A 25,493-nucleotide genomic window follows, 5' to 3' on the forward strand; every position below is an offset into this window, starting at 1 on the left:
TCACATCAAAGAAACCACATGGGAATATTTTTTCCATATTACTAGAAATTACACGGATGTTCTGGTCCATCCGAAGTAGGTTTTCTTCCCTTAATGTGGTAGAACACAAGTCTTTGAAAAATAAACTAATCTCTGTGATGGGTTTCCAGATTCTTTCAGGCAAACCACAAAATACAATAGGCACTAAGGTCTCCATGAAAACATGGCAGTCATGACTTTTCAAATGGCTCAACTTCTCTACCTCCATATCTACTTTTTTTCCAAGATTCGACGCATAACCCTCAGGCATCTTCAATTTCGTAACCCAATCACAAATTTGTCTTCTTTCCTCCAAAGTGAATGTGTAACTTGCTTTGGGCTTGAACACCTTATCATTGTTTGCTGTCTGCAAGTATAAATATCTTTTGTCTTACCTTTAACATCCATCACTGTATTGAAAAAATTATCAAAATAATTCTTCTCAATATGCATGACATCAAGGTTGTGTCGGAGAAGATTATCCTTCCAATAAGGCAACTCCCAAAATATACTTTGTTTCGTCCAATTATGATTAACACCATATCCAAGGAATCTATAAGGTGGAGCCTCAGTAACTTTACTGAAGTTCTGGACCCTCTCCCAAATTTCCTCACCTGAAAGTATCGGAGGTGGAGAATCATATTCCACTTTATTCTTTTTGAATACATTTTTCATCCTTCTAAACTCATGATCATCAGGTAAGAATTGACGGTGACAATCAAACCATGATTGCTTTCGATCATATTTCAAAGTGAACGCTTTACTATTTTCCATGCAGTAAGGACAAGCTAGCTTCCCAGCAGTCATCCACCCAGACAACATTCCATACGCAGAAAAATCATTAATAGTCCACATTAAATTAGCACGCAAATTGAAATTCTACTTGGTTGATATGTCATATGTTTCAACACCATCATACCACAATTGTTTTAACTCATCAATCAAAGGTTACAAATATACATCAATCAAACTTTTCGGATTACGTGGACCGGGATAATACAATTTAAGAATATATATGGACTAGTCATACACAACTCAGGTGGTAGATTATAAGGTGTAAGAAAGACATGACAACATGAATATGGTGTCGCAGATATAGAAAAAGGTGTGAAGCCATCCGCACACAGACCTAACCGAATGTTCCTTGGTTCACTAGCAAAATCTGGATATGTCCTATCAAAGTGCTTCCAAGCTTCTCCATCAGAAGGATGACACATAACACCAGGTGGTCTTCTATTTTCAAAGTGCCATCTCATATGAGGAGCAAAACTCATCGACGCATATAACCTCTTTAACCTAGGTATAAGAGGTAAATAATGCATCGCCTTGACAACAACCTTATTCCCGCTAGAAAGCCTCTTGAAACGAGGCTTTTCGCAAAATTTACAACTGTCTAAAGTTGCATCATCTCTTATAATATAACATGCAACCATCTTCACAACAATCAATTCTCATTGACGAAAGTCCTAACTTAGAAATCAATCTCTTTGCCTTATAGAAATCACCAGGTAAGTTGATATTAGGGTCAACTAGTTCACTCATAAGGTCAATGAAAGAGTCCATGGCTGCTTGAGAAATATTCCAATTAGATTTGATACTTAGTAATCTAACTGCAACAGACAGCTCAAAGTGCGGACTTCCTTCACGTAGTGGACGACTAGCTTCCTCTAACTATTCATAAAAATGTTTTGCGTCATCATTAGGAGTTTGTTCAACATTTTCATTGGGCTCACCCTCGAAGTGCATCCCAAAAGCATCCGCAACCATATCCTGAATTCTAGAATCAAGATTTGTATTCTCCACCGACCTACTACTTTCACCAACAACCATGTTATGAAATATTCCATGGCTACCATCGATCTCTCCATGATTAGTTCACACAAAGTAATTCTATATAAACCCCTTCCTATAAAGATGAAGCTTAACTTCCTCCGATTTTTTAAACTTCATACAATCGCACCTGACACAAGGGCACCTAATTACTCCTTCACTTTGGTATAGTGGAAGTGACATTGCATGTCTAATAAAGTCATCAACCCCTTCTACAAAATCCTCCCGCAATCCCCGCCGATTAGGATAATTCCTATTGTACATCCAAGTACGATGTTCCATCTATACAAATAAAACAAGAACAAATTAATTTATTCTACAATTATAAATTAATTAGATCTTTTTTAGTTAATTCAAAATAATAATTGACTCCTAATTACACCAATTTATATCCTAAAAGTTCAATTCATATCCAAAAGGTCCAATTCATATCTTAAAAGTTCAATTCATATCCTAAAAGTTTAATTCACAAGAACAAATCCTAAAAACTAAAATTTCAATTCATATCCTACGAGTTTAAACATAAACTAACTAAACTAAAGAAATTCAACTCATACCCTAAAAGTTCGATTCACAAGAACAAATTAATTTATTCTACAATTATAAATTAATTATTTTTTTAGTTAATTCAAGATAATAATTGGCTCCTAATTACACCAATTTATATCCTAAAAGTTCAATTCATATCCAAAAGGTCCAATTCATATCTTAAAAGTTTAATTCATATCCTAAAAGTTCAATTCACAAGAACAAATCCTAAAAATTAAAATTTCAATTCATATCCTACGAGTTTAAACATAAACTAACTAAACTAAAGAAATTCAACCCATACCCTAAAAGTTCGATTCACAAGAACAAATCGTAAACCCTAGATTCTAACTAAACTATTCATGACAATACAAAGTTAATAATTCAATTCTAACTAAACTATTCAAGACAATACAAACTCAAAATTGAAACACTCATCAATTAAAACTAATTCATAACTAATTGACTAATTAACAAAACTAATTAGTTAATAAAACTAATTAACAAAACTAATTAAAACAAGACCTAAACCCTAATCCTCAATAAAATGCAATGTTCAAATAATTGAAACACTAATCAATTGAAACTAATTCATAACTAATTAACAAAACCTAGAAATAATAAATAAATGGGTTGTAATTCAAACCTAGAATTTTTAGGAGATGGAAAAGGAGAGGGGCGGCAGTGGCAGTGGCAGCGGCGACGGCGACGGCGCGGCGACGGCGACGGCTGGGCGGTGGCGACGCGGGGTGGGAAATGGAATTTATGTGAGGAAAACAGAGAAGGAGAGGGGAAGGTTTTGAGTGAGGGAAATAGAGAAGGAGAGGGAAAAATAAGAGAGAAATGGGAGTTCCCCCGTTTTTCAATTCTGATTTCAGAATTACCGACCAAAGTTGGTCGATAATTTTGGTCGGTACATTAAGTGTTGACCGTTTGACCAAAAACCGACCAACTTTTGTCGGTTTTCTTTTTTTTTTTAAAATTTAAATTCTTTTTTTTGTATGTTTTATTCTTAAAATATTATAAACTATAAAAAATATTATAAACTACAAGCATTTATTTTATTTAACTATGCAATTATTATAAATAATTATAAACTATAAGCATAATCTTTATAAATAATTATATTAACTATTTAATTTTAATAAATTATAATAGCATCTATCTAAGTAAATTTTCTAAGTTATAATTAAGTATGTGAGTAATTTCTCACACACACACATACACTATATTGTAATTGATGCTAATAACTTCTTTTTTTCATTCGTTCATCACTAATAATGCATGACATAGATTAATCGATATATAGGTCGAGACGTTTTGATGAATCATCGATTAATATTCATCGATACATCTAAGTAAGTTATAAGTCGATGAATCAATTTACAAATAGATATATTTGATGATAAAGTATATATACTAATTAGTATCTTCCCAAGTCTATCCCTAAAAGAACCCGACCCTGTGGTCCTAGCGCTTCGTGTTCTTATATATATATATATACACACACAAACACACACACACACACACACATATATATATATATATATATATATATATACACACACACACACACACACACACACACACACACAAAAACACACTTCACTGTAATACTTTAACTATATATATAGCTTGTTATAGTATATGTTAGTGTGTATATATATAGCTTGTTAAAGTTTGACCATGTTTGACCTATTAATTTAACTCGTTTACTTAATACTAATAGCTTCTTTCGTTTATTTAATTTGTGATCCATATATATATGTCAAAGATGTTTAGTATTAATTCTTTTATTTTTCATTCATTCATCACTAATAATGCATTCATCACTAATAATGCATGGCATAGCTAGATTAATCGATATAGGTTGAGATGTTTTGTTTTTACTATTAGTCGATATAGGTCAAATATTTTATTTTTAATATTCATCGATGCATCAAAGTAAGTTATAAGTCGATGAATCAATTTACAAATAGCATGTTATATATAGTATATGTTAGTGTATTCATTATTTGTATTACAAAGGTGTTAACGAATTATATTTATATTATTTAGATAGTAAATATAAAAGTAATTCGAAAGTTTGACCAATGTTGACGTAATAACCGACCAACTTTGGTCGGTTATTTTGCAGAAAATAACAATTACCGACCAAAGTTGGTCGGTAAATGCTTCCCCTACATTAACCAACCAACGTTGGTCGGTAATTTTAAATATAAATTCTTAAATATTATAAAATATTTTAAATAATAAAATAATTATTAAAATTTAAAAAATTGGATCTAGATTATCGACCAACGTTGGTCGGTAATCCAAAATTTTCTTATCTGACCAGCTGGGTCAATTCGTTGACCAATTTACCGACCAACGTTGGTCTGTATTTAGTTTTTAAAAAATGTAAAAAAAAAAATTCCCAGTTTCCGTCCAACCTGGACAGTTTTTGGTCGCTTTTTTTGACCGACCAATGTTGGTCGGAAATATTTGGTCGGTTTTTAGCAGATTTTTAGTAGTGAAACAATTAGAAAAAAGAGAAGAACTTTGTTGTTTTTCATTTCCTTACTCAACATATGTAAATTGATTGAAAAGAGTTATTTTCTCTCTTTCCCTCCTCTTACTTGTGTTTATTATTTAGAAGAACTACTTTTATGATCTTACCCTTTACCTTCTTTTTTTATGTTTACTGAGTAACAACATAAAATACCTTTGGTTTCACTAAATTAAGAAGATCTTGCAGTGTAAAGAAAATTTTCAAAATCACGTGTTTATTTATCATTCATTTCGTGTATTTACTTTTTATATATTGATACCCCTTAATTAAAATTTTAGCTCCGTTACTGCTCTATGTATGACGGCTGCAAAATAATTATCTATTTATTAATTTCTATCAAATTCCTCAAACTCCATTCTCACAGGAAAAGCTTTTTATAACACAACAATCAGTCATTTTCTATTCTTTTTTGAAAGCAACAAGTTGTATAAATCAGTATTTGGTGAATTTGTATGTGGGGAAATAAGGTGGTTGTGAAGATTATAGCTGTTTACCTCTTAATTTTTGACAATTTGGCACTTGTTAGCTGGTCACTTTAGTTTACTTGTTTAATTTTTGACAACTCGGTCCCTAAATTTCACCATAGTTTAACAGTATGAAGTTGGCATATGAAAACATGAGCTAGTACTTCAAGATTAAACTACCGTTTCGTCATAGTAAATACTGAAGTTAAATATTTGAAAATTTTAATTTGTCTATGTGTTTGCAAATATTAAATTTCAATATTTGATTATTTTTTTTTGAATTATCTAGTGGTTTTCATCTCCGATGAAATTTGATCGTGAGATCTCATAATTATTTTCCCATTGCATTTCTATATCCAGGATAATGAAAAACTAGTTTGAGAAGTATTTCAAGTGAAATAATAATTTCTACGCATTTTTTAACTTTTTTCAATTGAAGTTACTCATGTCCAAATATAACTCAACTTCCACAATCTTTTCATAATTCAAATATCTTTATTTATTTTTATACGCAACTAATTATGACAATGCAAAACTTGCATTTTGCAAATTCAAGCAAATTGAAAATAGCTCGAAAATTCCAAATTAACATAATGAATTGCACAAAACAAGAATGACACCTTTAAGGGAATGAAGAAAAGAGAATAGAAAAATAAGAAGGTGGAAAATTCCTATGAATTGCCCTATCATTAGATTTGCAGCCTTAGGAGATCAAAGATAGATATTTGTTTTGTGTACATTTTTTTTAAAATTTTGATTAATGCATCTAGAATTTAATTGGTAGCATGCAGAGCTTTTGGAGCTATTATTAATCTAATGATTAGAAGCATCGGAAATTGTAGTACGTACCATAATAGAGTTGACATTTAACTAAAAAACATTTTTAAGAAGCAACCAAAAGATTTGGTAAGGGGATTTTGATATTTTGGTAGGGGTTTCATTCTTCAATTACAACTAAGAAGGGGTAGCTTTTAGGTTTTTAGTTCAGCCAACAAATGGGGTCAGGTTCTAGAAGTTTTAATTTCCTATCATTTTTCTTTTTCTAAATACGTTATTAACATACATCTTTGAAAACTAGAACAAAGTTATATCATATGTCAAACAATGTTGTTATCAGTGTGAGGTAAGATATATTCTTTTTTATATACTTTTTTCTCTTCCTTCTAAGGGATTATTCAAAAATAGTTAAAGATTGCTAACAAAGTCTTAAATGAAAAGACAAAAATGGGAAATAAGCAAAATGGAAAGAGTAGAATAATATAGTATGAACCTGCTCTTAGAAGCAAGAAAAACACTTGTCAAAACATGATTAAAAAATATATCTTAATGTTCATATGGTATATTAGTTTGAAAGATTTTTTTCATGCATGTAAAACACATGTGAGGGCTCTCTTCAAGTCTTCATAATTTTGCCTATTTTTCCCTTTAGTTGTTAATAGAAGAGATCTTGGAGTAATGGTAAAATTATCTCGTATGACCTACAATTGTCACGGATTCAAGCCGTTTAAGCAACCACTGATACTTGTACTAGAGTAGGTTGTCTATATCACACTCTTGAGATTCTGCCCTTCTCCGGACTCTGCGTTAAATTTTCATTGCTCCAATTGCCAGACGAACATCATGTAGCCTATGCCTCTTTGAAAAGCCCAGGTTAATTCTAATTTTCTTTAATTGTAAATTTCTATGCTATTTGAGTGAAGGAACGTACAGTATTTTAACATAAAATAGCCATAATGCACGGAGAGATAGCAAGAATAACCAAACCAATAATCAAATATCTTAATTTCAACTTTCGAAATGCATGCGTTCGTTTATTAATTACATGTACAAAATTGTTACGTGCACTGGGCGTAGCTAAAATACAGGTTACGTGTTCGGCGGAACCTAATAGCTTCGGTTTAAATTCTGTATTTGTCTTAAGTATTTTATTGAATATGCTTAAATTATTAATTTAAAACCTAATAATCCAAATCCATAAGCTTTATTTCTGGCTCCGCTAGCAAGCGGTTGCACGTTATGTCAAACTCGTAGAGTTTCCCTTTTGAAATATCAAATGTTTAAGTTCCCTTTTTATTAAATTTTCGAAAAGCAGAAAACGAAAGAAATATTATTATTATAAAAAAAGAAAAAAAGAAGGGGCAGTTGAGAGGACAAAATCTGCCTTTGGAAGATATCCAGGAACTATAAAATAAAATAATTCAAGTACCAAGCACCTTGACAGCAAAGTATGAAGAAATTTTCGAACGTAAAGCAAGAACTGTAGCCTTCCAAATGTATTTATAAGAAAAAGAAAAAGAAAAACCATAACAAACTATTCTTAATTATGCCATCAAAGTCAAATAGGTGGACAAGTCAGTTCCTGTTGTTAACTAATACAGAGACTAAAAACTCTTTTTAAGTCTTAGAATTTGTGAAATGTTTCTAAGTACATTTGATTTGGTGTATAGTTTAATAAATATTTAGTTATTACACGTTTACATGGGAATAATTCAAGAAAATGGTAGGCAATAAGGCATCAGTCTATATCAAAGTTCTCTCTATATATAAATGAGTAGTAGGTGATTGATAAATTAGTTATTAGTCTTAAGAACTCTTCCACAAGAAAACTTACTTCTTATTTAAGGTCTCATTCCTTAAGTTGTTGATCTTCTGTACTTTTGTTGTTTGTATTTTCAAAGTATTTGGTGAAGAAATGGTTCTAACTTGGAAATCAATGATCCCATGTTGTTACAAAGTAGATGATGAGTTTGTAAGATCAAAGAAACAGGTCAAAAAACAAAGTTCATTTCAGAGATTGTCTCTTTTGGATTTTGATGATCCAAGTTCACCACTATCTGCTGATGGACTTTCCAATTCATTCATTGGATCAAGCCTTATCAACTTCACATTTACTCAACTTAGAGAGGTTACACACCATTTTTCATCTGCTAATTTTCTTGGTGAAGGAGGATTTGGACCGGTTTACAAGGGATTCGTCGACGACAAGCTTAGGCCGGGGTTAAAACCTCAGGTTGTGGCTGTTAAGGTGTTGGATACAGATGGTTTGCAAGGCCACAAGGAATGGCTGGTGAGTTGTTTTTCATTATTTTTTATATGACGATTCATAGAGCCGACCCCAACTTGCATGGGATGGGATAGAGGCATAATTGTTGTTGTTATTGTTGTATGCTAAGTGAACGAGAGCCTTGGCGTAACTGGTAAAGTTGTTGCCATGTGACCACGAGGTCACGGGTTTGAGCCGTGGAAACAACCTCTTGTAGAAATGCAGGGTAAGACTGTGTACAATAGACCATTGTCGTCCGTCCTTTCCCCGGACTCCGCGCATAACGGGAGCTTAGTGCATCTTTATTGTTGTATGCTAAAGTGGAAATGTTAAAGATGGTGAAAGTGATTTTTTATGCAGACAGAGATAATATTCCTGGGGCAACTGAGGCATCCACATCTGGTAAAATTGATTGGATACTGCTGGGAAGATGATAATAGACTCCTAGTCTATGAATTCTTGCCAAGAGGAAGCTTGGAAAATCAACTCTTTGGAAGTAAGTTTCCACATTTTTTTTCTCAATATCAATTCAGAATAGGGATGTACTGAAATTAGACATAAATGTTAGAAATAGTTTACTATTATATGATTTTTAGAACTCAGAGAACCTGAAACTGAGGTATGGCTTGATTTATAGTTCTCATGTTTGTATTTGTGGCAATTATGCAGAGTTTTCGATCACATTATCGTGGTCAACAAGGATGAAGATAGCATTAGGAGCAGCAAAAGGACTCGCGTTCCTCCATGAAGGCGAAAAACCAGTCATATACAGAGATTTTAAGGCATCAAACATCTTAATAAATTCAGTAAGCTTACTCCTTCCATCATGTTCTATCAAATAGTGTTTGTAAATACATTGAAAAAACAAATGAACACAGAGAGATAACAACTCTTGAAACGCGATGATCTATCTTGTAGGATTACACTGCTAAACTTTCTGATTTCGGACTAGCAAAAGATGGACCAGCAGGGGATGATACACATGTATCGACACGAATAATGGGTACACACGGCTACGCAGCCCCTGAATACATCATGACAGGTATACTAATATGAACACTTGAACACATTTGATTCCATTGTATATCTTTGGAAGTTAAGGCAATCTAGAAATGGAAATAGTGATAAATGAGAGTTTTCTTGCTTACTTTTCTAGTCCAACTTGTGATTAGCTAATTCAATGGCAATGCCACCATTTCCAGGTCATTTGACAACAATGAGTGATGTATACAGTTTTGGAGTAGTTCTGTTGGAAATGCTGACTGGTAAAAGATCTTTGGATAAAAAAAGACGAGAAGGAGAAACGAATTTGGTTGAATGGTTAAGGCCTTATTTAAGAGATCCTAAGAAAATTGCCCGTGTGATGGACCGACGACTTGAAGGTGAATACCCGATTAAAGGCGCACAAACTGCAGCATTAGTAGCATACAAATGCTTGAGTCATTATCCTAAGCCTAGGCCTTCAATGGATGATGTTGTCAAGATTCTTGAGACACTTCAGGAGGAAAGCAACAACACTGACACTGCAATTAGTGATCCAATGATAACGATGACATCAAACAGTGATTTCAGCAGTGGGAGTGAGAAAAATGGCGAAAAAGAGGATGCTGCAACACCGGAACGAAATGGGAGAAACAGAAAGGAGAAGTACTTGAATGGGAAAAATCAAGGTTATGGCTGGAGACAGAGAATCAATAGGCAGAGAATGGTGGCGTCTTACTCGGATACAGCTCTTTATAGAAGACATTGAGATATGGCAAATATAGCTACCTCAAACATTGCAGTGAAGAATCTAAGTAATGGCACTTCACTTGGCATCACTAGCTATAGAACTTTTGCACTACAGCAAAAATGATAAAAATTCAGAAAATACTGTGTGTATAAAGGTGGATTCTTTTGAGAAACACATGGTAGTAAATATTAATGCGGTAAGCAGTATATAGAATGTCTAAGCAGCATACTGCTTATAGGATTGTAACTTTTCTCATCTTTTGTGAACTCTTCAGTAGTTAGATATGAAATGGAGACTAAACCCATTCTATTGTAAGGTCTGAAATGGATATGCCATTTCATACATGGAATTGTGGTATTTAGCAACCAAGATTGTGATCAAGCGATCAATGAAGCCGGTGAAAACTACGGGGAGATCAGATTTCAGATTTCAGCCGAAGACAAAGTTATCCAGAGTTCAGCCAAAAACAGAGTTATCCGATACATGTGTTGATGGGATGTAACATGCGAGCAGGTACCACTGTAATAATTGCGGTGCGTGCGAGTTGGCTCAAACACCACTGTTATTAAAAAAAAAGTATTGTGGGTATTTAATAAAATGTGGAGAAGATTTTCTTTGTTTAAGTGGAGTTGGTCAGAATTTCAACAACTAAAAGAAGTGAAGCAACAACGTGATTGCATCAATCTGAAAAATAGAACATTCAGCTTCAAATAATTTATAGCAGAGATAATATAAAGCAACCTTAGAAACTTCCATTTGTACACTAATGATATATAAATTCTACCTGCTAAAAACAGAGTTAGTTAGGAAGCTTGACCTTTTCTCTTGATTGAAAGGAACGCTACCCCTTTCTCACAGTTCCCATCCACCCCTCTCTTCCCCCTCACCCAAAAAGAGAACGTTAGGGCTCCTAAGCGCTTTTTAGTAAAAATATCATTCAAATGACAAATTGTTTGAAATCTTATATATCGGGAGCACAATTGTCCTTCAGAAATTATGGCCAACCTCTTCATAAATCAAGAGTTCTACTTTATGAAGTTAAACCTTGTTTCACTTGTTAGATTAGCCCCTCGTTTTATCTTAATTATAACTCTTTTTGTTCTTAAAGTTTGTATTTGACTCCCAACATCCTCAAACACATATATCACATTCCAAAAAATCAAACCAAGTATTTTCTCACTTCCCATCACATAAACAACTAATTTGGGCCATGCAAAACATAGAATTAATCCAATTAAAACTTATCGAAGAATTAAAAGAGTATATGATGTCCAATCAAATACCGTCATATAACATGAAATGGATGAAATAATATGTATTTAGTTGTAACTCATTTAGGCAAGTCAAAACCACTTAATTAATTTGATTATTCTTTTTGTTACAATTAGGTCAACAATTTTCTCTCTCTATCCATTTCTCTCGTTCTTTGTTTCTAGTTTTTAGCTACTGTTTTAGGCCAAAATAGAGGCAAAAGTGCAGCAATAGCCACTTTTAAGCTTGCTATTTAAAATATATTCATAATTTACAATATATTTAAAGATTAGCCAATTCATCCAAATTTCAGGACTAAGTATCCTAAATTTGGAAATTCAGGACTAAGTGTCCCGAATTTCTGAACTACTAATTTAAAATTCATTGCATAAGATTCGAACTTCTGTACATAATTTTCGAACTTTAGGACACGATGTCCTGAAGTTTGAGCGAAATGACTAATCTTTAAATACATTATAAAATGTGAATATATTTTAAATAACATGCTTAGAAGTAGCTACCTGATGTCATTTCCACCAAAATAGAAGGTTGAGAATCAACCCAAGAGTTGCAGTATTTTAGTCCAGAAATTTGATGGGTCAAAGTGTTCATATTTACAACTTATCAGCTAATAAATTATAAAACGGAAATGCTAAAACCAAAACAAATAAGGTACAACAGAAAAAGAAGATCGTCGCCTGAGAGATTCGAACTCTCGCGGAGAAACCCCATGTACTTAGCAGGCACACGCCTTAACCACTCGGCCAAAGCGACGCTTGTTATTAGAATGAAGCAAAAGTAATTTTTAATTCTTGAATTACATATTCCAGGAAAAGCCCTTGGATTTCTTATTGCTTGCCAGCAGAAAACTTCCTTTTGCTTTCTTCGATCCCAAGCTTTAACCGATCAACACAACGAATCATAACGCGATATTTGTGGTTTCAAAGTGTAATCAGAAGCTTGAAAAATGGCGACAGTTAAAGCAGTGATGGGGAATTTAACGGTGGCAGAACGACAAGTACTGACGGCAGTGAACAGCGGAGCATCAAGTTTATCATTCGTCGGTTCTGGATTCATAGTGCTCTGTTATTTGCTATTCAAAGAGCTCCGCAAGTTCTCCTTCAAGCTTGTCTTCTACCTCGCTTTATCCGTCAGTAAATTTGCTTTCACCTTTTGTCTACTCTCTCTTCTTTCTCAGTACTTAGGGTTAGTTCGATTTTTGATAATTTTATCGAGAGCTAGTCAATTATTGTAAAATTGCATTTTACATTCTTCTTCCTCAAAATGTGGCTATATTTGAAGTAATTTAGTTTACGTTTTTTTTTTCATTGAATCGAGTAAAATGTGTAGATGTAGTAGATCAGGAGTTGGATTCAGTGAGCTTGGAGGTTTGGAATGGAAATGCAATTGAACTCTATATTTGAAGGAACTTAAAAAAAAAAGTAACATATTTTATAGTCAAAATACTTCTTCATTTTTTAATTAGGCAAGTAAATAAATCCAGTACCTAATGACGCAAGCTATGGAAAATTTTCTTTGCCGGCGGGCTTAAATCAAAAGAATACAACAATGAAACAAAGTACTTGAGTATATACATAAAAGAAAGAAAGAAAAGAAAAAGATAGAAAGAAGAAAGAACATGAAAGAAGTTATATCTTTAGTCAAGGTGCACGCAAGCTGCCTGAACACCACGGTTATAAAAATAATAGAAAGAGAAGAAGTTGCTATCCATATTGGTTCTCTAGAATTAGTATTCTGACTGTTCCAATATTGGTACATTTCTCAGTCCCACAGTGGGTAATTCGAGCATTGGATCAAATGTATGTTGCTGCAATAGGATGAGAACTTGCATAGATGACTAGCAGCTTAATGGAAATGCTGTTGACTCTATCTTTTACAAATAGATTGCAACTCCATACAAGCAGTTGTCCGATCTGCTTGGGATTCTCAAAGCTTTGATATCAAGGGGTCCTTTTATTTAGCAAGTAATGCAGAAATCTCTTGTGAAAAATAAAAAAGAAGATAAATACGTACTTTGAAAAGTTAAAAGAAAATGAAAAACCAAGAAAAAAGTTTGTATGCATATTGGTTACCCCATTTAGGATTAGTTATTATGATTTGTGAATGCACTGTGCTGAGAATCTCGCAGTCTCTCTCACACAGTGGCTACTGGCTACATCGAAAATAATTTCAATTTAGATAGTTGGTCAAATTGACGTAGCTGCAGCCCGGACTGAGCTAGTAGCTCTAATGGAAATGAAGTTGACTCTATGTTTTGAATTTGTTACTTAAACAACTTAAGATCAATCAAGCTGTTATCTCATATCCTTGGATAATAGTATCTCTCTCTGAGCATTGTTTCGGGTAACAGTCCAGATTAGAGGTTGCTGAATTTACTCTGCTTTAAGTTTAGTTTTTACTTCTTAGTTAATAATTTGAAAGGTGATTGTTGTTGTGCTTACTCAAACCGAAGGACTAATGCGAAGTGCTCAATCAATGGAATGGAAGGATAGGAAAAGAAGCGCATCTAGTATAATACATAAGTGGTAAATGTCCATAATTTTAGATTATATATTATTGACTAATGGTGTGTGCCTATCAAGAAGATTGAATATTCAGATGCTTCTTTTTTTACTTTATGACTCGAAATCTGTCATACATAGGCCTTGCTATAGTGATTTATGCTCTATATGGTTTTAAGTTTCTCTCATTTCAAGACTTCCTTTAATTCGCTTGAGTGCAGGACATGTGCTGCAGTTTCTTCAGCATAATTGGGTACTGCCACTCTCTTCTACAAGTTATTTGTAGCAGGCCACAGTGAATTTTCATTCTAAATGGTTCTTCTTAACTGTTAACTGTGAGTTTGTTTGGTCATGTAGGGATCCTTCCAAAGGGTTCTTCTGTTATGCTCAAGGCTATACAACACATTTCTTCTGCCTAGCATCTTTCTTGTGGACTACAACAATTGCCTTTACTCTTCACCGAACAGTTGTTAGGCATAAGACAGATGTTGAAGATTTGGAGCCTATGTTTCATTTATACGTTTGGGGTATTTTCTTTTATCAGAGACAACAAATTGGCTTCTATAATTGGTTACTGTTGTTAATTTCTCTGTTTCTGAATGCATAGAGCAACTTGTTTAATCCCGATGCTTCTCCAGGAACTTCAGGAGTAATGACAGTGATAAGATCAATTGCCAATAATCATGAGCATCTAAGTCGGTTAGGCACTTGGTGTTGGGCACAAACAGGACATGCAGGAAAGGCAAGTATTTAGTGGTCATAATCTCTAAGTTTCTACTATGCATTTTTCATGGTAATATCTATTGAATTTTATTTGGATGTCATTTCTGTAGTTTGTGAGCTTCGAAAATTGTGATAGTTTTTAAATACTAAGTTCAAGGGATGGATTTCTGTTACTTTCATGAATAACGTTGATGTCATAAATAAATGCACGATGTAGTTTGATTGTTAATTGGCAAAGGAGTTCTCACATTTAATCTTTTGTTTTAATTTGTTTTCCTTTTTAAGGAAAAAAAAACTTTTCTGATTTTGGTAAAACGGTACAGATAGATGGTCATATTTCAGTTGTTTGGGCTATATTATCTTTTAGCTTGAAAGATCATTTATCAAATTAATCTTTGTTATGTTCATTACTGCAGGTTACCCACTTCATCACGTTTTATGCACCTCTTTGGGGTGCCATTCTTTTTAATGGTGTCACCTATTTTCAAGTAATACGGATGCTAAACAATGCAACTCGTGTATGTACTCATTGTCTTTGCCCTTAATAATTTATGATTCTTGTATTGGTTTATGAAGAATTGGGTTCTGAAGAAAAATTGTGACATTTCAAGTATGCTGATTCTTCATCTAATATTCCAGATGGCAGTGGGTATGTCAGATCGGTCATACCAACCAGATCCTCGATCAGATATGAAGGTACACAAAGCTCCTCTGCTAAGTGAAAGTAATTCAAAATGTTATCTTAAAAGTATGGGGCAGAGCTGGAAAATGAATGTCTTCTGTTATTGACGCTGTCTCATTTACCTTTCTTGCTATTTGCTCTTTTTATCAACTGTTACACTGTTGGACATCTTGCAGGCACTAAATCGTTGGGGTTACTATCCCCTAATTCTTATAGGATCATGGTTTTTCGGCACAATCAATCGTATACATGACTTTATTGAACCAGGTCATAAGATATTTTGGCTTTCTGTTCTTGACGTTGTAATGGCACAGCTCATGGTAAACCCTACTATCTCTAGATGATTTCTATCTTTTCTCTTCTCTCTCATGTGGTTATGGAAGGTGTACAGAGGGAACTGTTACACTCCTCAATGAGTATTTTATGTCCTTATCGTACATCAGATAGATTGCAGACTGTGATGGACCTCTTTGGTAACTAGTATTAACAAACAAATTCTCTCTGGAAAGAATGTTTTAGATCCTCCACTTCCACGAAGATTATAAACAGAATTTCAAGAGTAATGCCACTGAGTGTTTGCTTCAACTAGATGGTGAATTTTAAGCTGATTATTTCGTTAACCGAAAGCTCATTAGTTTGGTTTGAGCGCCAATGTTTATGAGTTAGGATGCTTGGTGGATATGAATTTATCTCTGATTTTATGCTGATGTTTAGTTTTGTTCTGCTCTTCCTTATAACTACTTTGAGCGCCAATGTTTATGAGTTAGGATGCTTGGTGGATATGAATTTATCTCTGATTTTATGCTGATGTTTAGTTTTGTTCTGCTCTTCCTTATAACTACTCGGACTCTAAAGTATTGACATGTTCTTTCTTGACAAATCTTCTATGCTTTGTTAGGGTCTCTTTAACTCAATAGCATATGGTCTTAACAGCTCAGTCCGTAGAGCAATTTATGAGAGATTGGATCTGTAAGTCGAGTTCAATTTCTTTCCTGTATTATACTATTCATTTTGCATTCCAATTTTTTGCAACATTAAATGGTGTAGACCCTATTTGCCCACTGCCCTAAAAGAGAGGAAAGGAAGAAAATGAGAGAGAGCATGCAATACATCTTTGCTTTTTTCTTTTTTCTTTTTCAATTCTTTTCTCTCTCTTTTTTGTTACTGCGCGATTGGGGGACAGAAATGGCAGTACCAAAGCCAGTATGCACTTTTATTTCTTAGTAACATTTGGTTATTATAACTTGTTAAGATCGTTTGTGTTTTTGTTCAATATTTTGATAGATTTTTCCTTGTCTAAAGTGATGAATATCTACAGTAGTATCTAACTGTATGTTTATTTACTCAAATCACCTTCATGTGTTTACTCATTGGTTTATGGTTCAATATATGTGTGACCTTTTCCAGGTTACCAGAAAGTTTTCAAAGATGGCGTCCAAAGACCTCGAGGTCAAGAGGCCAACAGCAGGATAGTGAATTAGTCTCACTAAAGATTCAAGATCAGCAATAAGCAATTAGAATTTTGTGCTTGTACATTCATCTCAGTGCCTCTGCCACCATTTCCCTCATAGGACCAGCTTGACAATTGACAATTGCGTTGTGACAGCTCCATTGCTTCAATCCGGGTTTTATGCTCACAACCTTCCACCGAATCTCCTTGCTCCATTTGCTTAATGCTTGGGCACTTCTCCCAGATTGCTGAGTGTACATTAGTGCCAGAGTTGTTTTGTTGATAAGGTGGGGAGTATGTATCACATTCTTTTAACCTTGATGCTAACTTCTGAATGTTGCATCAGTAATATGCTCCAGGAAATTAACCCAAGCGATTTCAGTATGATCATTAGAAGACATGATATATGATTTGCATATGAAGCCGTCAATTTTAGACAAGGCTGAATATTTGTTTCTGATGTACCCTGAAAGAAAACAATTGTTCACTGTTTACATATTCTGTATTGATATAGTAAATTGTCATGGCAATCCGTTCTTAGCTACTTGTTTGCAGGCCACAGCATAACCCCTTTCCCTTTGTTATAGAACCTCAACTTCGAAGATGAAAAAGAGCTAATGCTTTGTTATTTACTGCCAATGCTTGTTTGAAATTGATGTGAACGATGTAGTTCGTGGTTGAGGAATATTAGCAACTTGCCTGACTTGTTGCAATCAAATCCTCAAAGCATAAAGCCGTTCTTTTTATTCTTCAGCATATAATGTATCGTGTTACTGCAGCCAATTGTCGAAAAACAGAATCGCAGACTGAAATTTCTACAAGATATTGGACTTCAATTAGTAGAACTCATAGAAGATTGCTTCATTCCAAAAACAATATGGAGATTTGGAAAACGAGAGCAATTTGTTTTTATCTGCGGGTAAATTTAGATATTTATTTCTCAAAATTATACTGTAAATGAACTCTCCTTATTTAGTAACAAAACAAAAAATTTAAATTTTGAAAATTCGTAATAATAAAAGACATAATAGTAATAATGTATTGGAGGATTACTTCTAACATTTCTTTCTAGTATAAAGCTGAACCTGTTAGTCACTACTGTTTTCTTCTTATTGAAACGGCATTTCCACTAAAAGTGAACTACTGAATTTGGACGCAAAGACGGCCAAGTGCCAGAACTCAGAATTATATTCTTTTTATGGGAATTTTCCTACTCATATTATAGCCCCACCCCAGTAGCCAAGTGGGGCAATATACCCAGAATAATCACATATCAAAAGTTTGTCCATGTGGTAATTACTAAGGGGGGAAATTTCTATTTGCAGTTCTGTCATGCTTCTCATTTTTGTCCATCCAAGTAAAAATCACTACTAGAGTACAATTTTTAACAATTTTTCCATGGGTTGCTTTGCTGTTATTGCTGTTTTAAATGTATAGGGATTAACTATAGCACTGTTTGTTTCTCTTTCTCAGTAAATGCACAGACAATCCAACTGTTATGGCATTATCAAGTAAAAAAGCAAAAACAGATTTTACTTACTAATATAATAACAGAACCTTCAATTCCTATTAAAGCCAGCTAGCGGTGGAGTTTTGCCTCAAAGTTTTCAAGAATATTTTTTGCACATAATTTTAAAGCAAACACCACTAAATGAGACAAAAATTTGGGAAAACAATAATAATGAAAATGGAGAAATGTAAATTTATAGTATTCAGATCCAGAAATACACAACAACAGAAGGAAATGAAAAAGATCAGCAGGGGTACAAACCACAGATCCAATACTATCTAAAAACCAAAAAAAAAAAAAACACCTTCATTATCATTTTTCCATATAATTTCTATGGGTAAAACAAGAACCAAACCCATTAATATTCAGAAAATTTCAAGCACAGGCACATGGATTATCAACGACCACAACATCCTCTTCACCGGTCCTAAAAAGCAAATATCCGATCGACAGACCCAAAACGACGGCAACAAAAACGCCGCCGTTAAATGACATAATAGCCAACATAAGCATATACCCAATCGCCGAATTAATCCCAAATAGAATCGCCGTCGCAAATCTCGCCCAGTTCCACTCACCGCCGACGGTCGGAAATGAGTAAAGAAGAGGGGTATTCACGGCGGCGTTGGACGGCGGCGAAGGATAGTTTTTCTTGGAATTAGAAGACAGAATTTTGAATCGCTGACGGCGATCTTCCATATACTGATAAAAAACGGAGACGATGAAACAAGCAAGTAAAGCGAGAGCATAGCTTAACCAAGAATTGGTTTTCCAAAAATCGAACAAAAGGGTCACTTTGTTACCCCAGTAAAAGGTCATGTGCATCATTTTTTTTGGTTTGATTTGGATTTTTGGATTTGTGATCGGAAAAGGAGGAGTTTGAGGTGGGGTTTTTGAGGAAGATAATGGGTTGGTTTTAGATTGTTTGATTTGTTGGAAAAGTATGGACCTTTGAATTTGTTGTTTTTGTTTTATTTTGTTGGGGGTGGGGGTGTTGGAGTGAGAATGATGAGAAGGTGAGGAGAGATTAAGAAAAAGAGAAAGTAATAAATTGTACTATTCATTTGCCTTGTACTGTACGTTTTAGGACAAAAGTTTATGTCTATCCAATAAAGTTGTACTACTAGTTATCTTTGTCCCAAGTACGTCTTCGATTTTATATTGAATAAACACTTTCATTTTAAAGTCTTAAAGAAAAATTGCACTTCTTTTGCATTAGTTAATATTTTTTTAAAATTATATATAGGGAGAGGGGATGGGAATAGGGGAGGAAATTACAATATGGTCAAAACATTGTGAAAACTTTTTACAATACGAGTGTATTTTTAATTGATTATTGTAAGTTAATTACTTTATTTTTTAGGTTACTATATTAGAAGTATCATAGAGTTTTATGTTGTTACAAGTCATCTTAATCATATGTCTAAAAAAGATACATTGTGCGTAATAAGTTACACTTTTCTTTTTTATATAACCTTCACAAATTTTAAGAATTCAACTTTATTAATTAAACTATTAACATATGGTGTGATGGTTTTTATCGAGCTAATTTTTCAATGATCTTATTTAATATTTTCTATTCTTTTTCGAAATATTTCTTCATCTCTAATTATATTTATGAAGTCAAATTAACATTTTAGACTACATGACTAATCAATATAGATACAAAAGATTAAATGAACGAAAAAACGAAGTATTGAAACCTAACTAGTTAGCAGAAGATTCCGAGTCGAAACACTGATTTGAAATACAGTTGTAGCCATTTTACTCTTTTTGGATAAATAATTTCTGTATTTTGCAAAGAAATAATGAATAACATCAAATTAAATGAAATAGATATAGATGCTTTATCTAACTGACAAACAATTAGTTGGGAAGTGAGATGTAATTATTTCAAATGATGATTATCTGAACCATTAAGTAAAGTTAAAACAGTTCTACTGCCTTTATCATCTTGGGTAGTAAGTTAATCGAAATGTTCATCAACCGTTCAAAAAAACAGTGTAACTAAAAATGTTGACCAACCGGTCAACAAAATACTCCATCCGTTTTAATTTATGTGAACTCATTTGATTGAGCACGAAGTTTAAGAAAAGAGAGAAGACTTTTGAACTTGTGGTGTAAAATGAGGCACATATATTTTGTACGACTATAAATCATTGCATAAAGATAAATTGTTTCCAAATAAGGAAAGGGGTCATTCTTTTTTGTACGGACTAAAAGGGAAATAAGTTCACATAAATTGAAACAGAGGGAGTAACTGTTTATGTGGCAAATAAACTAAATGATATAGTGATTGTTTTACCCAAAATTTAGATTTAGGCCTATAATTAGAATTTTTAATAAAATAGAATTAATCTTAGCCAATATTAATATCCAAAAAATATATTAACCGATTTTGCAGTAAGATAATACGAATATTATCTAAGTAGCAATAAATGGTGGCAATACTATTATATTCAATGATCCAAAAATGAAGAAGGTGGCATTAAATAACAATAAATAGCAATGAATGACATTTAAGTAAATAAAAATACGTGAGTCACCCGAAAAGGGTGAGATTCTTTGATATTCTTTTTGATAATGATGAATAATTAATGAGCCTTTGAATATTCGAATTTTTCTTGGGTCGTGGGAGAAAAGTAAGACAAAGATCTCAAGAAAAAGGTATATTTTGTATGTGTAAAATAAAACGAGAATCTTCAGAGAATGTCAATGTGATATCTTACAAATGAGTGTTTCATGTTCCCTACAACTATGTCTCTTTCTATTTATAAAGAAACTTGTGCCACAAAACTCTAATAGTACAGATATAGAGAATATTCACTGGAATATTCTCTTTAAAGTTGTATCCTAAAACTAGCCGTTATTACTCTGTTTAAGAAGAGTGCTTGATCTCTGTTGACTCCTCGACCTAGCCCTTCATCTCTTATTAGATCACTTCGACCCTGAATATGCCTTTTGTTGAAGCCATACTGATGGCACGTGGCAGCCCTTGAAGGCCCTCTTAATACTGATATGGTTTAAACATAACTAAGATAATTTTTGGCCCAACAGTTAGTCCCTTCGCTTGTTGAGATCGTCCTCGCGGGCGAGTTCAATGAGCGGATAATATCGTTTATGGTCGATCTTGTTGAACAAATAACATTGGTCGTAGTCGTTATAGCGGGCAAGCGACGTGGCTCTCCGTGGGCCACGTATTTCAAACCCCTTAAATTTTTCAGGTTATTTGTTGGAGTCATCTGGTCCAAGAGAGGGGGTGACGTCATGCGTCATGATTATTCTTATTCCCGACGCATTTGCGTCGATTTGTGTGTGACTTTTGATGGGATCTACCGTTTCGATTCCGGTGCTAATTATGATGAGCCGTTTCGGGTTTGGTGCCCATTATGACAAACCTATTCGGATTTGGTGCCTCAATCTCTATAAATAGGGATAGCCAAACCCAAATATGAAATTTTTTTCTCTCCCAAACTTTTGAGACTTCAAAGTTTCTCTCTCAACCTCTCTTCTCTGTATCTTTGCTCTCTTCCATATCCTAAACTCTTCCAAGTTTCCTTTTTTACTTTCTCATAAACATGTTGAATGTTTCATATGATATTGGTGAAGGGAGTCATGACATTCCGTTGGCGGTTATGTTCCCTGAGAAATCTACAGCCACTGTAGAGGATGAATTTTTTCCCTTGGTGGAGGAGATCATCCCCCGCAATCCCGAAAATAGGTCTGATTTCCATCGATCGCCGGACACGGCACCTGGAACCTTTTTATCAATAATGGCGCCCAATTAGTTGGCTGAATTTAAAGCTAAATTTGGCCACCTCGGCCATATCGAACTGATCCCCGTTGGGGAGGAGTGCATGTACACCGTTCTCGGTACTATTCTCTATACGCTTACCCATTCACTATCGGTTACTCATTTCCCCTCCTTCCGCCGGTGGAGGAATTTTGCCTCCACTATGGCGTTTGCCCTACTCACCCCTATGTTTACAAGGTTATCAAGATGCTCACCAAGTTTGCTGAGCTCGTCGATGTCGAGGTGACATTGCGGCATTTAGTGCACCTATTCGCCCCTAGCTTCTATAAGGGGACGATGTTGAACCTCAATCACCGTGGAGGCAAGTTCCTGGTGGTAAAGATAGATGACAAGGCCAGCCGTCAATTCTGGCTCGATTTCTTTTACGTTAGAATCGTGGACGTCGTAGCCAACGCCGACGGCTTCCCCGAGACTTGGAATCATACACGTAAGTGTCTATGTTTCTTCCGTTTTTACCTTTTGCACCTCTTCGCCTGTTTTGGGCTAGTCATGTAATTATTCCTTCCTTGTAGCCAATAATTGTCCTCCGCCTCTAGTCGTACGCATCGCCGACTTGGGTCGGGAAAATTCTCCCTCATGCCGTAGGGATTTGTGATTGGCCGAGCTTCTTTAAGAAGTTCAGACCGGCTCCCCCTTCTACAGATAACTTCCCTTTTGGCTGTGATTGTAACCTCTTTTGGTATGTTGGTCAGCTTTGTCAACTTTTATGTTTATCCCTTTCTCAGGTTCGGTTAGGGGGACTTCTTGAAGGAACATGGCGTTTGTGCCCTCATTTAGGAGAAGGGCTTCTACGCCTTCGGTTTCTACCCTCGTTACGGCTACTGCGCCTTCTGCACCTGCCCCCATCCTGGCTACTGCAGTCCAAGATTCTACCTCCGTCCCAACTATTGCTTCTGCTCCTCAGTTATTTTCTTTGATTGATGAGGACGATGAGGTCTCCCCGGCGATGGGGATTTAAGGCCTCGCAAGAGGAGAGCTGTGGACGCCGGAGGAGAAGTCCCGGTTGTTGTAGACTCGCTGAGGGATAACTTGGTTCTCAAAGAGACGGCGACGATTCATTTAAGAGAGGATGTTGGGGCGAGCACCGAGGCCCCGCAAATTGAAAAGGTGACTGTGGACGCGCTGGTGCGTCCCGAATGGGAGACAGCCGTTGTGGGGGAACTTGACGGTGGCCCCGCACTTTCGAGTCGAGAGGAAGTTTTGTCTTCTCGGGCAAAATTGTATATTTCTTCTCCTGCCGGCGACAGAGGGAAAATCGTCGTCGGTGAGGGGGAAGAGTCAGGTTCTGAAACTGACTTTGACGATCTAAGGATGATAGATGAGGGGCTCACCTAACTCGAGGTGAGGCTGGAGGAAGGTTCGAGGACCATCACGATCCCAATGGATGGTGATCTTCTTGTGGACACTGGGGAGGTAGTTCCTACCCTCGGTCCTCTTTATTCTAACGTTGAGGGTGAGACCCTCAAGATGATAACTGACAGTACTCTGTCAAAGAGTATCGCCAGCCTCGCTCTCAGGGTAAATACGATTATTACCTTCCTCTTTCCTTATGTCTTAGCTTATTTTTAAGTTCTAACCTCTTTTGTTTGATTTGTAGATAATTATTCTGGAAATTGAGAGTGCTCGGGGGAGAAAAGGCATAAAGAGATTTTTGTGAAGCGAAAAGGAAAGTATACCAAGTATCGCAGAAAGTATCGGGAGCTTCGAGATCGGCATCATGAGGGAGGCAACGTTTGGGCCTTAAGAGAAGATTTGAAGAAGAAAGACGAGGAGCTAATGGCGGCCGTGGAAAAATTCAGCATCCTTGAGGGAACGTTGAGGGCCAAGGAAGAGGAATTGGAGCTCAGTAAGGACGTGAAGGTCCAATGCAGTGACCTTCAAGCTCAAGTAGTCCAGATGCAAGGCCAGTTAGATGAGTGCCAATTTCATATGGAGGCTCTTAGGGATGAGATTGTCGAGAAGCAGGAGGAGCTCGAGCAGGCGGAGTCTTCACGATTGGATGCTCGGAGGAAAATGGAGATCCTCGAGCTGGCAAACAGAACCCTTCATTCTGAGTGGGAGAATGACTTATCAACGGCAAGGTCTAAGGAGGACCTGCTTAAGGAGAGGATAGGGGAGCTGGACGAGAAAACCTCCGACCTTTATGATCGAGTTTCCCCGTTCTGAAGGCCGAGAAGGCCCAACTGCTTGCGCGACCTTCTTCTTTAATGCTTATGATTTCCCCAACGTCCCCCGGGAGTTGTACGAAGAGTGGATCCATGCTGAGGCCCGACTAGATGTGTTCCGTGACTTGCATGCAAGGGGCTCCATTTCTGAGGTGGCTCTTGAGGATGCTCGGGTTAAGGCTCGCAAAATTTTCTTTTTGACCATCACCACGCTGGCTATCCATTTGGGGTACTTCGACTCCCTGATAGAGCCTTTTGCTAATAGCTTCTCTACCTCCTCGTGGACGGTATCGTTGATGGTAGGGTTGAACTTTTGCTGGACCTGCCTTACTAGGGGATGGAAAGGGTCGACATTAAATTTGTGTATGACGATGTCTTTGGGGATGCCTGGCATATCTGCTTGGCTGAAAGCAAACAAATCTGTGTTAGTTATTAAGAATTCACTAAATTTACCTGGTTCTAGGAGTTTGCAGCCGATATATGCCTTTTTGCTGGTGTCGTAGTGATCTAATTGAACGGGGTCGAGGTCCTCTATAGTTGATTTTGCGGCTTCGACCGTTTTGGGGTCCATAATGACGTCCACAGCTCCTTCTTGTGGCGACCTCGACCCTGCTGATTGTTATACTTCTTTTTCCTTATCTTTATTTTGTTGAGTTGTCGTGATATCCATGGCAATGTGATAGCATTCCCGAGACATACGTTGTTCCCCTCATATGCTGAATATTCCCCAAAGTATAAGAAACTTGCTCACTTGGTATAAGATAAATGGGGAAACTCTCATAGGATATATCCATTATCGTCCTACTATGGCGTTGTATGTGGTGTCCTGGTCCATGATGTGGAACCTTGTCTCCGTAGTTATGCCACCGGCAAGGACTGGGAGTGTAATTTCTCTCAATGTCTGTTCAACTGCATTATTAAAATCGGTTGGTGTGATGCAGCGTGGCAATATCTTATCCTCGAGTCTCATCTAGGCGATGAATCAGGGATGTATGATGCATGCTCCACTCCCACCATCTATCGCGATACGTTTAACATCAGTATCTAAAATTCGTAAAGTAATGACTAGAGCATCACTGTGAGAAAAAGTCAAATAGTCTGCATCTGGCTCGTCGAAGATGATACTTTCTTTGAGTCTGTCATACCGTTCGTGGGTGACCGGTCTTTTGAGCTTATGAGTGGTATTGAACTTGATGCCATTGATGGAGGT

The 25,493-nt window shown here is 35.7% G+C and overlaps 2 protein-coding genes and 1 non-coding gene across 3 annotated transcripts; 2 read left to right on the forward strand and 1 right to left on the reverse strand.

Moving 5' to 3' along the window:
- Nucleotides 1-7,958: 7,958 nt before the first annotated feature.
- LOC107822489 (EPD1-interacting receptor-like cytoplasmic serine/threonine-protein kinase 5D) lies at nucleotides 7,959-10,789 on the forward strand. Its single transcript, XM_016649041.2, has 5 exons — nucleotides 7,959-8,458; nucleotides 8,795-8,930; nucleotides 9,104-9,240; nucleotides 9,353-9,476; nucleotides 9,637-10,789. Exons 1-5 carry the CDS (start codon nucleotides 8,084-8,086, stop codon nucleotides 10,182-10,184), a joined length of 1,320 nt encoding a protein of 439 aa, XP_016504527.1. The 5' UTR covers nucleotides 7,959-8,083; the 3' UTR covers nucleotides 10,185-10,789.
- A 1,320-nt stretch (nucleotides 10,790-12,109) lies between these two features.
- TRNAS-GCU (transfer RNA serine (anticodon GCU)) lies at nucleotides 12,110-12,191 on the reverse strand. The gene has a single exon. It is a non-coding gene; the product is annotated as a tRNA-Ser (tRNA).
- Nucleotides 12,192-12,284: 93 nt separating this feature from the next.
- On the forward strand, nucleotides 12,285-17,334 carry LOC107822490 (G-protein coupled receptor 1). Its single transcript, XM_016649042.2, has 9 exons — nucleotides 12,285-12,567; nucleotides 14,161-14,192; nucleotides 14,297-14,466; nucleotides 14,578-14,681; nucleotides 15,079-15,180; nucleotides 15,302-15,358; nucleotides 15,521-15,664; nucleotides 16,243-16,313; nucleotides 16,752-17,334. The coding sequence occupies exons 1-9, from the start codon at nucleotides 12,385-12,387 to the stop codon at nucleotides 16,852-16,854; spliced, it is 966 nt and encodes a 321-aa protein (XP_016504528.1). The 5' UTR covers nucleotides 12,285-12,384; the 3' UTR covers nucleotides 16,855-17,334.
- Nucleotides 17,335-25,493: the final 8,159 nt, after the last annotated feature.

This window comes from Nicotiana tabacum, chromosome 23, assembly GCF_000715075.1.
Source record: "Nicotiana tabacum cultivar K326 chromosome 23, ASM71507v2, whole genome shotgun sequence".
NCBI classification, from domain to species: Eukaryota; Viridiplantae; Streptophyta; class Magnoliopsida; order Solanales; family Solanaceae; genus Nicotiana; species Nicotiana tabacum.

What these genes read in the sequence shown, in the direction of transcription:
- LOC107822489 (XM_016649041.2), top strand. Translation starts at nt 8,084, where the DNA reads ATGGTTCTAACTTGGAAATCAATGATCCCATGTTGTTACAAAGTAGAT. An exon ending in GGAAAATCAACTCTTTGGAA is followed by an intron (nt 8,931 to 9,103) that starts GTAAGTTTCCAC and finishes GCAATTATGCAG; the next exon opens with AGTTTTCGATCACATTATCG. An exon ending in CCCTGAATACATCATGACAG is followed by an intron (nt 9,477 to 9,636) that starts GTATACTAATAT and finishes CACCATTTCCAG; the next exon opens with GTCATTTGACAACAATGAGT.
- LOC107822490 (XM_016649042.2), top strand. Translation starts at nt 12,385, where the DNA reads ATGGCGACAGTTAAAGCAGTGATGGGGAATTTAACGGTGGCAGAACGA. An exon ending in TCTTCTACCTCGCTTTATCC is followed by an intron (nt 12,568 to 14,160) that starts GTCAGTAAATTT and finishes GCTTGAGTGCAG; the next exon opens with GACATGTGCTGCAGTTTCTT. An exon ending in AGTTTCTTCAGCATAATTGG is followed by an intron (nt 14,193 to 14,296) that starts GTACTGCCACTC and finishes TTGGTCATGTAG; the next exon opens with GGATCCTTCCAAAGGGTTCT.